Raw genomic sequence first — 17,764 nt, 5'->3', positions numbered from 1 at the left:
CTGTGCATGTGATTAAATTAAGACAATATCGATGTAAATAATTGTGGAGACAATATCGATGTGATTGGTTGTGGACTGTTGACCCGTTTCTAAAATCCCAACATGATAATATGATATCAGTGTGATTTCTTTCATGTCTGAAGTTAACCACTTTTAGCTATGTGCTTGGATTCGAAGATAATAGGATAAAAATTTATCTTCAGTTAAATGAAGAGGAAAATAATGTCGTACTAGCAGTTGTATGAAGTTATTTTTCATCATATGATTAATTGCGAGATACACATGATTATTATAACTAGTGACATTCAATAATATCCGGAAAGATTTTTTAAGAAAAAAAACTTGGGTAGGTACACAAACCATGTCATCTATAGACACATCTTAAAAGATATCTTGTAGTTTATCCCACCTTGACTAGACAGCGATCCTACTCATTGATAGAGTTCCATTAATAAAGGGAAAGAATGTGAAATGCATTCACTGCCACCGTAGCGTTCGGTTCCAATAAAACAAGGATAATTCATGCTTATGTTCTTTCACTTACTACTAACAAATCTTTGCCGTATGAACATCTTAAGCAAAATTGTTCTTTCTTTTTATCATGATCTAAAGATCATATCTATAAAAAAATCATTCAATTTGGAGATTGTTTAGTTATCTATATGTGTTAAATCAATCAACGATTTTGGCAACGAGTAGCATCCTCATGATAAACCATTCATTTGTCTTGTGCATATGGATAACTAAAGACCTCCAAATTGAATAATGTTTTGCAAATATGATTGTTAAATGATGATAAATAGTGAATGATTTCGATTATGATGTTCATACAATAAAAATTCGTTAATCGTAAATAAAAAGACACAAGCATTATCCATAAAACAATAACTAACCCATTGCTTTCTTAATAAAGCATTCCTGCCTAAGTTTCACTCATTTTAAATGTCCAATCTCAGTAAAATATTTATATACTTTCATCTCTCTACTTTTTCATCCTTCCTGGTTGGTACAACTGCCAAACATAAACACCTATCGTGCTAATGAGACTGGCTAAATTCGATCAGAGAATGCGTGGATGGTTGGAAAACCAATAATTCACGTACCCCCGTCAAGTCCAACCTAAAGAGAACAAGAGGAGACTGTTCACCAACTGGGGTGAAACCTGGCCATAACTTTAGATCCCAACCCTCCAGCAAACCATGACCAGTCTATAAACACGGACTCTGGTCCCTGACCTAATTGTCCCCTAACCAGCCTGCCCATCTTCCTTTCTTGGGGTCCCAACTCCCCACTGAGCTACAACCTAAATTACTCGCCCTCCCTAACCAGCTGTGAACTCAACAGCTACCCATTTGGCCACTTCTCAGTAGAAGTCCTATTCCATTTTTCTTTTACCAGAACTACGCTCTCCTCAAATCTCATACCAAACAAGCAAAATGGTTCAAGTAATCCCATCTAATCCAGTCTAATCCTGTCCCAAGTACAAACTATGGCTTGACTTTATTTCACACGAGATTTTGCAATCTTTTACGATCTGACTTGGTTTGAAAATAAATGGTTATGGAACAAGATTCTTGTCATAGGACCTGGACGGTTTAGGCATGCGTAATCTAACAAGCAAAAGTTCATTCGAGGCAGATTAGGGTTAAAGTGTGGAATAGTAGCTTAAATTCCAAAAATTATGATCTGAAAGTGAAAGCAGATCATGGCGCCCCATTGCTTTTAAGCCAACAGGATTCTTTTAGTGAAGATTTGTAAATCGTGTTCATTCATCATATATTGTGTAATTATTTTTTATTAAGTACTATTTATGTTTAATTTTAAATAAAAATATTTAAAATAATTTCTAACTGTAAAACGTACAATGAAAAGATATAAAATTTCACAATTCTCAAAAAAGGATCCGGATTCGCTTTTAAGGATTCGAATGCTACACAGTTGCACACCGTTCAACACCATAGCTAGGCATTGGTCTGCATGCAGCCTACGATGATTTGAACCATACAAGTAGAGGAAAGAACATGGATACATTAAAATGTTGTTTGGACTCTTTAAAAATTAACTAAAAGTCGAACCTCGCTTATTTATTTATTTTTTTCAAAAAATCTCGACAAATCAAAGAGTTAATAAATCATTCTTCAACAGAAATTTCATTACACGTCAAGAATGCATATAAAAAGGAGACGTCAAATATGTTTTTAAAACAATTCAAGAGGCCACATATGACCTGACAATTTAACAATTACAAACTCATCGATTCTCTTATTACGATGATTTCCTTAAGAACTTTTGATTTCCAATAATTAGAGAATATTAGTGGTCAAAGTTTGGGGTTCGAAAGCCATTTTGTGAGCTACCCCAATGCAGCATAAAGCATTTTAATAACGTTAATTTTTTGTTTTGTTTTTGGGTTTGTAACTTTGTGGCTTGTGCCGTTGGGTTGCTTTATGTCACCATTGAAAATATCTTTCACAGAGCAAAAATATCTTGGTATTTCTTTTCTGTTTTTCATTTTTTTTTTAATTTTTAATTTTTTTTACCAAAGGAAGAATTAATAAAGAAGAAATGAGGACAAGATTTTCTTCACGGGTTAGGTTTTAAGGAGGACAAACAATAATTGGTTGCAAAAGAAGAAGGGTTCAAACTCAGAGATACATCATTTTTATTCTTGTTTCCCATCTGAGATGGTGTAGCTTTCTTTTTGTTGACAGAAGCAATATTTGGGGAGTTCCGATATCATAACCTAAGTGTGAAAATTTACACGCTTTTAACCCCTTGAGATGTAAGATTTTCAAAAAATTCGAGTCTTTTGCGAAAGGTTTAACTTTAATATGCTTTCGTTTGCTTGGTTCTCTGTGAATCTACAATTTTATGCTATTTAATCGCTTCAGTTGCAAAACCAATGTGAGATGGTTCAACTTTTGAAATGTTTTGATTTGTTTGGCCTTGTGTGAATATAAAATTTTACGCATTTTAACTGCTTGAGCTGCAAGTCCATTGCCAGATGGTTTAACTTTGAATTCCTTTGGTTTGCTTGGCCTCGAGTGAATCTACAGTTTTACTCTTATCGATCCCCCAACAAATTTTCACACTTGTATATATAGTCAACCTGACAACCATGCAAGAGTGCAACCGACCTGGTACACAAATATAATAAGATAGCAGCACTATCCTGCCAACTGCATGAGCTCCATTGCCACCGTGATGTTTAAGCCTCAAAGATTCCAAACTTGCTGTACTCGATATTACTCAAAAGAGAACCTCTCTTTTTTTATTTTTTTCATATGCTTTTTACTATATGTGATATTGCAGGTAAAGTAAATATGTACTGAGTAATTCTTCATGATTTTATGGTACAACAAACACTCATGATGTTGGTTGGATATTTTTACCTTTCCAGTTCTAAAGTCGTAGAGCATTTCCCACAGACTAGTTTCGTACATTACTATCGACAAAATTTCAATTAAAATATTCTTCATTTTCAGCAGTTTTACTTTATGAATAATGCTATAATGGCAAGCCACGAAAGATAAAATTATTATTTAATATTACCACCTAATTTTCTCATTTATATATAATTTTACTAAAAATTAATTTAAAATACAGTTATTTTAAAAACCCTTACAAACAAACCCTAAATTCAACTGTACTTGTATATTCTCGGTCCGAATATATATCGTTGGTACTTGCAAACTCGAACAAGATAAAAACATACACAAATAGTATTTTGTGGTTGAAACACATGCAATAATTGACCTAAAACAGGCAAATTGTTACATTATTCAACACATAATTGAGCTGAAACGTGCAAATTGTTACATTATTCAACACTTGCTGATTGTACAATAATTGTTAAGGACATTGGAAAGAGATCTCCGGATCTCTGTCCATCAAGATTATCGAATTAAGTGATTTAAACGTCTAAAATTTAATTTAACGGTCAAACATTATTATAACTTGTAAAATATCAAAATAAGTAGACCGTTAAATGAAATTTTAAAATCTAAATAACTTGATCCATAATTTTGACGCATCAACGAGATCCAGGATATTTAGACCGATGGAGCACTGCTAGAAAGGACAAAGACATTGGAGTGTTGTAGTGCTCCTACCCTACCACAATTGGGGCTCATGATCCCAGGGCTAATGGGTAGGACCATGGCTAATGATCTTTTGTCTAATCATGTCTTGCCCTACCAAAATTAGGTATTAAATCACTTTATGGGTGCCATAAAATTATAAGAGAAATGGTGTAGGAGATTCTTTTGAAGAGATTTTTTGTTCCCTCATATTTTTTTGTACAAAATTTTATATTTGCAAGATTAACGTTAAATTATGAATTAGAATAGAATTTATATAGAATTTAGTTTGAGAGAATTTTCTTAATAATTATCTTTTAAAGCCATGAATTCTAAGAGCTTAATATATTATAGAATCGTGTCCAACCAGTCTATCTCCAGCTATTTTGTTAATAATGAACAAAATATGCTTCAAACCATGTTTATGCCTGGATTAATCATGTTTAAGCTTGTCGTAAGGAATGTGGGGCAAAGAGATCACTTCGAATGCCTTTTCTTTCAACTTGCTTTAAGGTGTGTTTTAGTGTTGTAGTTTTTGGGAAAAGATTATAGTATTGTATGACTACTTGTATTTGATCTACATTTAAATTCTACTTGCCTGAAATATAACAATCTTTTTATGTTTTCCTTGTTAATTAGAGGTTTGGGTAGTGGTTTTCACTTTCAATTATTGTTTTGCACGCATTTTTTTAATTTTATCAATCAATCATGAATAAGATTAGCAAAAATAGCAGAATGAGTGTAAAAAAAAATGCGAAACTGCTTGTTGAGTTTTACTTATAGAATATTCTTGTAACATTCTCACTTGAATCTTCTCGATATACCTTTTTAGTTCTCATTCTCCTCTCAAATTACCTTATTTACTTTTAAGGTCACATTTTGAAGATCAACTTTGCAGAAAATTCAATCAACCACAAATCGTTTAACTATGTAGTTAAGGTTAACAAAATTTCATTGTTTAAGTGGAAAACATTGTTTGTCTATTTTTAAAATAAACTTTAGATGACAAAAAAATTAGTTGTAGTAAATTTTTTGTATAGAAGATGTTTAGAAGGTGACCTAAGAAATAAACGGTTCAAATTCGTGTAACATTGCAAGATGATCAAAAGAGTTGAAAAAAATAGAACGAAATTATCCATATAAGAATATTGATAATGACCTAGAAAATAAACGGTTCAAACTCGCATAATATTGCAAAATAATCAAAGAGTTGAGAAGGTAGAGCGAGATTACCCATGTAAGAATATTGCTAACAGTTCTTTTATCTGTTATTCTGTTAAGCTTATCAAATACCCACTTCCTACCGACTGACCTCTCATATAGAAGTTGGTTTAATGGGGTTTCCTTGACTCAAATATAATAGTGTTTCTTTTGTGGTTTCCAGAGTTCCTGCCGACTAAGAGATTCATGTTTCTTCGCTGTTTTCCAGGCACATATTAAAAAAAACTAGTCTTGCTCCCTTCCCTGTTTTATATTATTAGTTTTAGGGAGTTTTATTTTTCAACTGCCATTAATCAATGTTTAAGTATTTAAGCCACTTCTGAAACTGTGAGTATTTATTCGATTAACAAATCAGGCAGCGGTAATTGCAGCTAGAACAAACTTCACACACACTCCTCTCTCTCTCTCTCTCTCTTTAAAAAATGCTTGAAAAGAGTACACAAAACCTCGATCAGAGGGAGTGAAAGCTAAAAGATAAAGTGTTTAAACTCTCACCAACCTCCCTTGAACTCTCTCTCTCTCTCCCCCTCTTTATATTCTCAGCTCACAAGCAGAAAACCTGTTTGCTCTCCTCTCTCTCTCTCTCTCTCTCTCTAAAACAATGAGTAAACAGGAGATGATGAAGCTTCAGGTGCAAAACTTTTCTGAAAATCAAAGCTGTTTACTTTAGTTTAGAACCCTTTTCATTATTCTTCTGTTTTCTCTTAATTACGTTTTCTCATTAGTATGTATTAAGTTATCTACTCAAGTCTAATTTGGTTTCTTTGGTTTTGATATTGATTTTGCTTGCAGACCTGTGTTCTCAAGGTTAATATTGACTGTGATGGATGCAAGCATAAGATAAAGAAATTGCTGCAGAAAATCGATGGTATGTTCCTCTCCCTTGTTACCATGTTTTGATATTTCTTACCCAACAAATTATTTCTTACTTTATATATCAAGAACTTGAGATTTGAACTCAAGACTTCCTAAATAAAACAAATTATTTCTTACTTTAACAACTTTCGTTCACGAGATTTGAACTCAGGACTTTCTAAATAAATTAGTAGAGACTGAAAGACGTTAGATGGAATGTTTTCTTAATCTACCATAAATATTGATGCTTTCGTTTACTTATGATTTTTCACCGTTCAAGTGTAACGGTATGAATTTTAATGGGGTTTTTAGTTAGGGTAAAACGAAATCTTGGTCACCGGTTTTAATTTTACCAATTTTGGTAATTTGTTTAGGTGTGTACACAACAAGTATAGATGCAGAGCATAGCAAGGTGACTGTGACAGGGAATGTTGATCCAATCACAATCATCAAGAAACTTGCAAAAATGGGGAAACATGCAGAACTCTGGGGAGGTTCGAAGGGTTCAAATTTCAATCAAGCCCAGCTCAACAACCAGTTCAAGAACATGGCTATGCCGGTCCAGAACGCGAAGGGCGGTGGCCACCAGCAACATCCACAAAAGGGCGGAGGAGGCCATCAGCAACAACCACAAAAGGGCGGAGGAGGTCACCAGCAGCAACACCAACAAATGAAAGGGGGTAATGGTAATGTTATGAAGGCGCCTCAGAAGGACCAGAAGTCTGTGAAGTTCAATCTGCCGGCAGAAGGGGACGAATTTGACGGTAGCGATTTCGATGAGTATGACGATGAATTTGATGATGAGTTTGATGATGATGAATTCGATGATGATTATTACGATGAGGAGGAAGAGCTTGATCATGGACATCATCAGATGGCTAAGAACAAGGCGATGGGTAATATTGGAAATGGGGCACAAGGAGGTCCTTATGGGAAGATGATGCCGATGATGGGTGGTAATAATGGCCATGGGCCACAGGTGCCTGCTGGGATGATGAATATGTTGCATGCGATGAACGACAAGAAGTTAGGTGGCGGTGGCGGTGGTGGGGGCGGCGGTGGGGGAGGGTCTGCTAAGAAAGGCGGGGTGATTGATTTCCCTGTGCAAGTAAAGGGAATGGGTGGAAATAACGAAAAGAAGAATGGCAAGGACGGAAATGGAGGAAAGAAAAGCGGTGGAAATAGCAAGGGTGGGGATAAGAAACAAGGTGGTAAAGGTAAGACAGAGGGCAAAGATGGCAAAAAAGGAGGTGGCTTGCTAGGGTGGCTTAGCCGGAGTACGAGTATCGGACGAGGCGGTTCGAAAGGCGGTGGGGACGAGAAAAGTAAGGGCAAGGGCAATGGAGGCAAAAAGGGTGGGGGCAAACTTGAGAAAAATGATTTTCATGACATTGATTTCAATGGCAAAGGAGGCAAAGGAGGCAAGGGTGGGAAAGAAGGCAAGGAGGGCAAAGATGGAAAAGGAGGCAAAGGTGGCAAAGGAGGCAAAGGGGGCAAAGGTGGCAAAGGCAGTGATGATGATGACGAGGATATGCAACAAATGGGTTACATGGGCCGAAAGGGCCAGATGGGTCAAATGGGTCATGTGGGAAATATTGGTCAAATGGGGCAGATGCCTCAAATGGGCCAAATGGGTCAAATGGGGCAGATGCCTCAAATGGGCCAAATGGGGCGTGGTGGTGAGAATATGGGCCAGATGGGCCAAATGGGTCAAATGGGTAGCTATCCGATGGGGCAGATGGGTAATGTTCCTGCAGTACAAGGACTGCCTGCACAGGCGATGATGAACGGCGGAGGGGGATACTATCAAGGCGGTATGGGGGCCGGCAACCCATATAATCAGCAGCAGCAGCAATACATGGCCATGATGATGAATCAGCAGAGAGCAGCAGCCAATGGTGGAAATGATATGTACCATCCAATGATGTACCCCCGTCAGCCGCCACCGCCGATGAACTACATGCCCCAACAGCCAATGCCATCAGGACCTGCATCTGATCCTTATGGCAACTACTTCAGTGATGAGAACCCTAATGGTTGTAGTATCATGTAAAAATAATTTCTATTTTTGCGGTTTTATGTTTTTACTTGTTTTCTAGGATCATTGTGTTGTGGTGCTAATCCAGAAGTATTTTGGAAGCATGGAAGGAAGTAGCATTCTTATCCTACTTGGTAAATGGTAATGAGCAAGTTTTGTAGCCTGGTAAATGGTATTTGCTTAAACCTATTCAATGAGTGAATGATTAGCTTCTCATCCGAAATTTTCTAGGGTACAAATAGATATGAACTATGATTGTAATTTCAGGTGTTTGTATTGAGGACGTCTTGTAATTTCAGGTGTTTGTATTGAGTACGTGTTCGATATGTAATTAACTTTTCATACGATTGTTCAGGTGTTTGTATTAGGAGCTTTTTGTAATTTTTGATGTTTGTATTGAGTACGTGTTCGATATGTTATTAAACGAATCCTTCTCATCAAGGTGGAGAAGCCATTGGTGATTTGTTTAATCAATTGGTTCAGGAGATGTGATTAAACTAATGTGGATATAACGGGCACTTGGATCAAAATGTATCATGTGTTGGATTCAACTAGGAAATATTTAAAGGATCAATCTCTTATCTGTTCAAAATTTTGGGACGTCATTTTCCATCTTTTGACTTCCACTCCCTCACCGGCCTCCACCTTCTGGTCCTTGCTTGGAATTGGAATGTTGGAAAACGTGACTTTACTGGCATTTTATACAAACAATGCTATCAGTACAGACCAAAATTAAAAGAACACTGCCATATCAAATATTTTTCTTGCTTGGTGGGCTATGAGATATATAGCTGTTCTATAACCTCTACCCAACTAAGCATATGGGACTTATGAGCGTTTTAATCTAAATAGACCATTTATTTGATTAAAGTATGTTCGATGGCTAATGTAATGTATATGATTAAGATTGTGTTTAAGCCAATTGTATAGAATCTCGCCTCTGTGGGAGGAATAGACTTTCATGTAACTCGTTTAGTGTCATTGTAACCACTGGCGGATCCATTAAGGATTCGAGTGGTCCTGTGATCACCTGGAAAATAAGTGTGTGAAGATCTATGAGGACCACTCAAGTTTTTTGCATATGGTGGAGAAGAAGAGTGTAGCGGCAAACCGGCGAGTGCAGGTTCTATAAATGATTAACAAAGAAGAAGAAGATTATTTTGTTTTTTAAAAGACTTGGCCAAAACAACGTTGTTTTGAGCCGAACTGTTTAAAACAAAATAATCAAAAGCAAGTCATCTTGTTAAGCCACATGAGGGAGACCCTTTTAATTAAAAAATTAAATACAACCTATTTTCTTTCCTCCAATTCCCTTTTTCCTCTAACCACACCCAACAGATCCTCAGGCCATCACTAGTGAAAATCCTCATCAATTAGTTCTAACAATCCTATAAAATATTTCAACTCCAATTTCGATAGTTTCAATCCTCCGTATAGTTCAACTCCAAATTTGGTTAGTTCTAAATCATCATCAATATGTTTTTTCTTGTATTGACAATGAAATTATCATGACACATTTTCAGTGTATATGAACCTCGTCGTGGACAAATTTAGTTTTTGTAACTTGTAATTTTGTTTGTATAAAGATTATGATTGAAAGTTGGTAATTTATCCTTTAAATTACTAATGTTATTTTCGTCAATTTTTTTTGGAACTTTTATATTAGGACCATCCGATATTAGAATTCTGGATCCGCTACTGACCGTGACATTTTTAATCATTAATACAAGGTTAGGTGCAAGACTCTCCCCACATGACTTTGTATTAGTAAGTTAGGACATCATGATGATGGTGAACTCGTTTCACCTAAATCCTTCTTCTCTAAACAGTATTTGCAAAACACATTATATCAGATTGTTATCCAGTTTAATACGTTCAATCCTATAGGTTTAGCAGCCAGAACATTAGTAAATTTTGATTGAAATAATCTTAATTGATCAAATCTAACAAAATAAAGGGAGAAAATATACAACCTGCATCAGTAATTTTTCTTATTAGAATTAATAAAAAAATGCTCAACTTTTATATTTTTCCAACTCATGGGGTCTGTGAGCGTTTCATATTTTGATCCAATCTGAAAGCACGGTCCCATAGCACCAAAATTTTCAGTATGATATCTCACTGGAACGTTACAGTATGAACAGGTTTTGTCTCTTCGAAATTCGTATTAATTCGGCCATGCGTATTTAATCTTACTTTGTAAACAATTAACAATGCTCCCCTGCCAAATCAAGAGAGATGATTAGGGTTGTTTTAGTTTCAATCTGCAACAGTATTTGGCGGTGTCAAGTAGAAGCCAAACCCAGTCACTATTTTGCTTGTTACTTACAGCACAAGTTACTGCATGGCTGTGTACAGGCTTCTGCACTGCCAAGTACCCCTACACACTCTCCGACACCTTGTTCTCATATCAAGGCTTATGCTCATCTACTTCACTTTACATGTGAAACCCTCACATTTGTAACGTCACAAAACTGGAAAAGTTCCATAATCTCTCAAAAGAATAACTCGATGCCAAAACCCTAAATGTCCATATGCACGTCCATAACACTCCAGAGCCTGCCCTAACTTAGTAACCCCCGCACTATAAATTGTACTCTCTGCTCTCTCGTTCTTGGCCAATCCCACCGTTTCCTCTCTGGGTATACAAAACTTCTTCGTTCGAACTCAGAGTCCGTTTCCATTTCCATCCATGGCTTCTTTCCTTCCTAATTTGGTCCTTTTCTTCTCTTGTTTTTCTCTTCTTGCTTTCATATCTGCGGCGACACTCAAAACCCAACTCCAAATCCCCATCAGGCCGAACAAGCTTGTCCTCAGGGTGCAGAAAGATGATGCAACCAATCTTCATGTGGCCCAAATTTACAAAAGAAACCCTTTAGTCCAATTCCCCTTCGTGATTGACCTAAATGGGAGGTTCTTAACAGAAAATTGTGAGAACCAGTACTTGTCATTGGGTTACAATGCCCCATTTTGCCACTCGACGCTGTGCGCTAGGGCTAATCCTAATAGCCCGATGACATGCCGCACATGCTCCTCTAGAACCCAAATAGGGTGCCACCCCAACGCGTGTGGGCTCATGACCACAAACCCCGTGACGCGTCAAAGCGCCTTAGGTGAGCTTGCGCAGGATGTCCTAACAATCTCATCAACCCAAGGCTCAGGTCCCGGCCCAATGGTCCAAATCCCTCAATTCCTATTTGCATGTGCACCTTCCAGCATATTGCAAAATGGGTTACCCAAAAACGTTCAAGGTATTGCTGGTCTAGGTCATTCCCCAATTTCCCTACCTTACCAACTAGCATCCCACTTTGGCTTCCCACCAAAATTCGCCGTGTGCCTTCCTCCTTCATCTGTCCGAAGTGGCGTCGTTTTCTTTGGGGAAGGACCTTATTTCATGAAACCGAACATCGACGTGTCGCAGAAGTTGACCTACACCCCACTGATCATAGGCAGGCAAGGAGAGTACTACATAAACGTTCAATCCATCAAAATCAACAACAAGATTGTTCCACTCAACACATCTCTCTTGCCCTACACACCAGAACAAGGGGTTGGTGGGACAATGATCAGCACCACAACTCCCTACACAATCCTCCAAACCTCAATCTTTAGGGCAGTCAATCAGTTCTACATCAATCAGCTGCAAGTGCCCCAAGTGACACCCGTGGCGCCATTCGGGGTGTGTTTCGATGCAAGGAGATACATCGGCAACAGCACGGCCGCATTTCCTAGCATAGACCTTGTCCTAGATAACAACCAGAACATCATCTGGAGGATATCTGCTCCAAACATTTTCGTCCAGCCACGTCCCTTCATAGGGTGTCTAGGTTTTGTGGACGGCGGGATGAAGCCTCAGGCTTCGATCGTGATCGGGGCAATGCAGTTGGAGGAAAATCTGCTGCAGTTTGATTTGACGAACTCAAGGTTGGGATTTAGCAATTACTTGTTCCCCAGGACTAGTTGTACCAACTTCAACTTTGGCAGATCCTCCACCAGTGCTGAAGAATCTACTGAGTCCACTGATGAGCCATAAATTGTGATCTCCCTAGTGAGAGATTATAATATAAGGGTGTCTGTGTACGTTGGTTAAATAAAGTCTAAGTAAAATGTAAAGCTTTAAGCTTTTGTGCTTTGGTGGAGTCTCTTATTAAGAGACCGGATAAATAAAGCTCTGTTAACTATTTGTTCATGTCTTCTTCTTGGTACCAGCTCAAATTCAATCGTGAATGATATTCTTAAATGGATTCAAGCTCCAGTTTTAAATTTCTAGAAGTTTTCCTGTGTGGAAGATTAGCCAAGTTGCGAAGAGTAGTGTACTCCCTTTTCTGCACCCAAGTTTGAATCTCTCTTTCTCTAGTATATTTTAGAGTAGAATATTGTTCCAACATAAAATGAAATAACAATGTTCTAGTGTGATGACAACAATTTTTTAGTATGATGACGGTTACAGTGTCATACCCTAGGCCCTTTCTTGTGTGACAAACGGTTATAGCGCCAGTATAGTGTTTAACACTACACCCTACGCCCTGGGTCCATAACGTATGACAATGTTCACCTAGAACAAACCAAGTGTATTTGTAACACTATATGCTAGTGATTATTACACTACAAAAATTTCAATGTTCGTGCTGAGAATTGAAATTTCCATATATATATATTCAACTGATTAAGATTTCATGGTTCAGTTCATATTGATGTGTTTTATACATAATCTGCAAAGTAATTTGATTAGATTTGGGATTTTTTTTTTTCTTTTTTCTGTATATAAAAACGATGTGTTTCTCAAAACATTGCTAGGTCGATCAAGGAAGATTGGGCTGGTGTTTGGCAGGCCTAGGCTTACTCTAAGTTTGTTGTTGGGCTAATATACCCCCTATATTTTCTCAGCTAGTATAGAGTAGCTTGCACTTGAAGAGCCCAACGAGCGACTTATTGTTGTTCTTTAAAATAAATCATTTCCCCCTTCACGAACAGTTATATTTATGTTTTATTTTGAACCGAATAAATTCGAGAAGAAATTAATTTACAGAAATAAACATAAGTGTATAAAAATTATTTTTCCAAATTATAAGATGAGCTTTATGGTTTGATTTACTTCAATTCAATACAAATAGAACTATTATCATGCACTCTCCAGAAAAATGAGTAATTTTTATTCAAACAATACCTCTGACTTATTAGTTAAGATGGATACGTTAGATCGTAGTTCTAGTTAGCATAATTTATTTTTCTGAAAAATCTTTGTATTATTTGAATAGTGAGTTAGTTACTTCATTTCTGAGTCCGAGTGTAGAGTTCAAATTTACGAGTCGAGATCCTTTCCGAATCTCTATGTCTAGAGGAAATACGGGTCATTGAAGGAAAAGAAAGAGAGATCTAAACCTTTGATTTGTTTAAGGTGACTAATTTAATGGACTAATGAGGATCGCATAATTTAAAATAAGTAGTTCGAATTTTCGAATTCATCAACCACAGATACAGAGATTCAGAATTCCAATTTTAACATATCTCAATATTGCTGTATAAAAACACGAAAAATGATCCTCTCCGGATCATCTTTGTGGGGATCCAGATAATCAATCAATCATGTCATTTCATCGTACATCGTACGGTCAGAAATTATTTAAAATTTAAAATTGAATATAAACAGTACATAACGAAAAATAATTGCATGATATACGATAAACAGACATAGTTGATTGATCATTCGGATTCTCAAAAAAAAAAAAAAAAAAAAAAAAAAAAGATCCGGAGAGGATTTTTTCCTAAAAACACAATGTAAACAACGGGCCCCACCGACGTGTCTTGTCCAATGAATGAGCAGTATTTCTAAAGTGTGACAACACTCTCTCATATCTCTCGATGCGTTTTTTATTCCGAGTACGAAACGAGAAAAACCCCTCAAGTCTTCGTTTCTTCAAAACCCCCCCCAAAAACGCACTCAACATTTTCCCTTCTTCCTATCTGTCTTCTCGGACCAAAACCTGAAGAACCAGAAATCCAAGGAGAAAAAAAAAAAAAATCCCAGAACGAGAACAAAATGCATTCGTTTGGGTACAGAGCCAATGCTCTGCTGACCTTCGCAGTCACAATTTTGGCTCTGATGTGCGCCATGGCCTCCATCTCCGATAATCTCAACCACCCCACTCCCACTACCCAAGTCCAGGTCCTTCGCCTTTCTATTGGGCAGATCTGGGATTTCAAAAGTTTTGATTTTTTGGGTTCGAATTCAAGTACCCAGTTGGATTTTGTTTCTGATTTTTGGTTATTGGGTTTTGTTTTAGGTGTTGAACATCAATTGGTTTCAGAAGCAACCAAATGGGAACGAGGAGGTACGTTTCTTTTATTTGTAATTTGGTCGGTTATCTGTGAAATTTCCTTGAATTTGAATTCAATTTTATATTGGCTGAAATGGGTTCTCTCTGAATTTCGATCGTAATGAGTGTGTCAATAGTATTTGATTAATCCAGTTTAAAAACTGCAACTTTTGGCTTTTTGGTTTATTTTTTGTATCCAAGTTTTCATGTGTATACATTTATTATGTGTGAATAGGCTGTGTCGATATGAAGTTTCGTTGAATTTCTGGGTTTTGTGTTCTAGTTTCAGTACATAATTTGTTTCTTTGATATTGGTATGCGTTTTATGAGTTAAAAGTAAATTGTAAAACGGGTAGTATTAGGATCCTGGGGAGCTTATTCACCTCTTTCGACATATTGGTGCGAGCTCTTTGCCTTTTGGGTTTATTACTAATCAAATGGTAGGATCACTGCCCTTCAGCACTGTAAACAATGGGCTAATTCTCCTCAGTCGACAATGTGATCCGTGCTTTGACTAGTTAAAGATGGTAGTTACCGGTGTAGAGTTTCGTGACGAATATAAGAGAACAGAACGGGATTGTGACAATTTTCAGTATATAAACTTTTGTGATGACCAAATTCAGGATAAAGATATGAATGTGTAGTGGTGGTGCCTAACAATTCTATTACCTTACGTTGGCTTCAATTTTTAAGTAAATAAGGTATAATATTTTATTTACTTCGGAAGTACTGAGATTTCTTGATTTGGGTTGGTGCGGGGTGGGTCTAGAATATTTATCTTAAGTAATTCCTCTACCAATAGGAAAACAGGTAAAAGGAGTTAGAGGATAGTTACTAGAGGTGAACGTCACAATAAAATTGACATTGGAAGCAGTTCATAGAACTTGACATCAAAAGGTTCTTGAATTGTTGTCCTATTTCCGTTAGTTATACTTTATCATCAATTTTGGATTTGCTTTTGTTATTTATCGAGACCATGATGGACAGGCGATTGAAAAAGGAAGGTTATGCGTACTGAATGAATCACAGTTTGATATGAACTAAAATGGTTTTCATTTTATGCAGGTCAGCATGACTATGAATATATCAGCAGATTTGCAGTCATTGTTTACATGGAACACAAAGCAGGTTTGCAATTTGACAAATTTCTGTGTGTATATATTATCATGAATTCGTGGTCATCTACATTATTTCAGTATATCCTGTGCATGCTTTCACTAGTATTTGGATGCACTGCAAGGAACTCCATCATGATCATTCTCTAGAGGGTAATGGCAACTATCATGCATAGGATGAGAAGCCACCTACCAAAAGTCAAAAACTACTTTCATTTGCATTGAGATACCGTCTTTGTTGTCCTGGTGCATTACTTTTAGACGGTGTAGTGAAATTTAAGTTGTGCACACCACAGTTAGATACTCTTTCTATTTCCCAGCCAGTTTATGTCATGCAAATATGATTCATAAACTTGGCGTTGATCCCTTTTACTTTATTTGCAATGCATGACAGGTTTTTGTTTTTCTAGCCGCTGAGTATGGAACCCCAAAGAACTCACTGAATCAGGTAGCTGCACATATTTTTTGGAGTTATATTTTTTTTTTCGATTGTATTTCTGGTTAGTTATATGTTTTGATTTTTGTTTTTTGAGGTAAGATTGAGATTATCAACTCTTTCACTGAATAACTGTTTTTCCATTTTCTCTCTTTTGCTTGTTCCTTGGATCCGAACATCCACTCTAGGGCATGTAGACTGCGCGGTGTTTAGTTATTGCTTAAATAAGTTTTTTGATTAAACTTGAACGCTATTCTACAGATTTCTCTTTGGGATGGTATCTTACCAACAAAAGAACATGCCAAGTTTTGGATTCATACTTCAAACAAGTACCGTTTCATTGATCAGGTACGGGTAGTCCCTTTCATTCTTTGCATCTGTTTCTTGGCTTCACCAGAGACTAAGTTCCACTGTAGTTTCTTCGATCCATCGATAACTTACTCTCTCTGTAAATCATCTTTGTGTAGGGAACCAATCTCCGAGGTAAAGAATTCAACTTGACGTTGCACTGGCATGTGATGCCCAAGACGGGCAAAATGTTCGCCGACAAGATCGTCATGCCGGGATATCGCTTGCCACAGGAGTACAGATGAGGGTGGTTTGTCTTGTGTATCTTTTTCTCTGTAGCTTTAGCCTCTAATCTGAAAGGGGATATAAAAATGTCATTCAAAATTAGAGACTTAGAAACAGGGAAGGTGATTTACTTGTTATGAGAAAACCAAAAAGAATGTTGGACATACGAGAGATTTTTTAATTTGTTCAGAACGTCGGAGGTTACGTCTTGAAAACAATTACTTTCTTTTAATCTTATAATAACAAATGTCTTACTGTATCGTAGCTCGGCACAGTAAAAAGTCTCTATGGACATACGGAGTAAGTAGTTCTCCAATAATGCTAAGATCCAATTTTTTTTTTCTTTCTAAACAAACGATATTATCTAAACTAACAGAAGGAGGTGGGCTTAGTACTGGTTCGGATCGAATTTAAGATTTCTCACTTACCAAGAATACCACTAAACCGTTGTATAAGTCACTTTTTTGAACTATCGAAGATGCAAAGTAATTCCGTTACACATCATAAATGCAAGAAGGGCCAACTGTCATGCACCCGAACGTAGAGTATCTTCCCTAAGATCGCCAGGATTCCCGTTGGATTTTCGAATAATAATTGGATTTCCCTGTATCTTTTTACTACGATTCGATCCGACGAGAGAACGAGAGCATCAAATGACGCCCGATGTAAAAATAATTTTCGTTTTTTCACCAAAATTATTAATTCTTTCCTTTTTATTCTGGGATATTGATGCACATAAATAATTAAAACTAAAAACTATTAATTATTTTGTAAAAAAAAAAAAAATTATTTCCATATTTTATTTGTTTTTTTTTTGGTCGAAAATTTCCGTGGATTTGGAGTGTCCATTCGCGATCTCAATCCCTATACTGCAGTACGAATTCAGAGACTTGCTTGCTACTTGTCAACTAAGTCCACTCCACCCTCTCTCTGTCTCTCTCTCTCTCTCTCTCTCTCTCTAGTTTCTCTCTATCTGTCTCTCTCTCTAGTTTCTCTCTCTAGGAGGTCTTGTTTCCTCTGCGTGCTAGCAGAGCCCTAACTTTTCCAGATAGTTTCCTTTGTGCGCAAGGAGAATTAAACCCTTTATCTGCTCGAATTTGGAAACCCTTAATCCTTTATTAAATTAAACC

The 17,764-nt window shown here is 36.9% G+C and overlaps 2 protein-coding genes and 1 pseudogene across 4 annotated transcripts; all 3 read left to right on the top strand.

Moving 5' to 3' along the window:
- The first annotated feature begins 5,401 nt into the window (after positions 1-5,401).
- Positions 5,402-8,542, top strand: LOC137723022 (uncharacterized). Of its 2 annotated transcripts, none has more exons than XM_068462177.2 (3): positions 5,402-5,931; positions 6,093-6,168; positions 6,530-8,542. In XM_068462177.2, exons 1-3 carry the CDS (start codon positions 5,902-5,904, stop codon positions 8,206-8,208), a joined length of 1,785 nt encoding a protein of 594 aa, XP_068318278.1. In that variant the 5' UTR covers positions 5,402-5,901; the 3' UTR covers positions 8,209-8,542. The 2 variants fall into 2 exon arrangements, with proteins under 2 accessions (XP_068318278.1, XP_088549159.1); XM_088693033.1 differs by having other exon boundaries at positions 5,564-5,627.
- A 2,273-nt stretch (positions 8,543-10,815) lies between these two features.
- Positions 10,816-12,382, top strand: LOC137722275 (gamma conglutin 1 pseudogene; annotated as a pseudogene). Its single transcript, XR_015961268.1, has one exon. The product of XR_015961268.1 is annotated as a gamma conglutin 1 pseudogene (transcript).
- Positions 12,383-14,060: 1,678 nt separating this feature from the next.
- Positions 14,061-16,898, top strand: LOC137722868 (signal peptidase complex subunit 3B). Its single transcript, XM_068461976.2, has 6 exons — positions 14,061-14,359; positions 14,478-14,525; positions 15,576-15,638; positions 16,020-16,073; positions 16,323-16,409; positions 16,529-16,898. Exons 1-6 carry the CDS (start codon positions 14,234-14,236, stop codon positions 16,652-16,654), a joined length of 504 nt encoding a protein of 167 aa, XP_068318077.1. The 5' UTR covers positions 14,061-14,233; the 3' UTR covers positions 16,655-16,898.
- The last annotated feature ends 866 nt before the right edge of the window (positions 16,899-17,764 follow it).

Source organism: Pyrus communis, chromosome 4 (genome assembly GCF_041283825.1).
Source record: "Pyrus communis isolate YQ-2024b chromosome 4, ASM4128382v1, whole genome shotgun sequence".
Taxonomy (NCBI): Eukaryota; Viridiplantae; Streptophyta; class Magnoliopsida; order Rosales; family Rosaceae; genus Pyrus; species Pyrus communis.
Note: the sequence above shows the minus strand (reverse complement) of the source record. Positions and strands in the feature narration are given on the sequence as shown.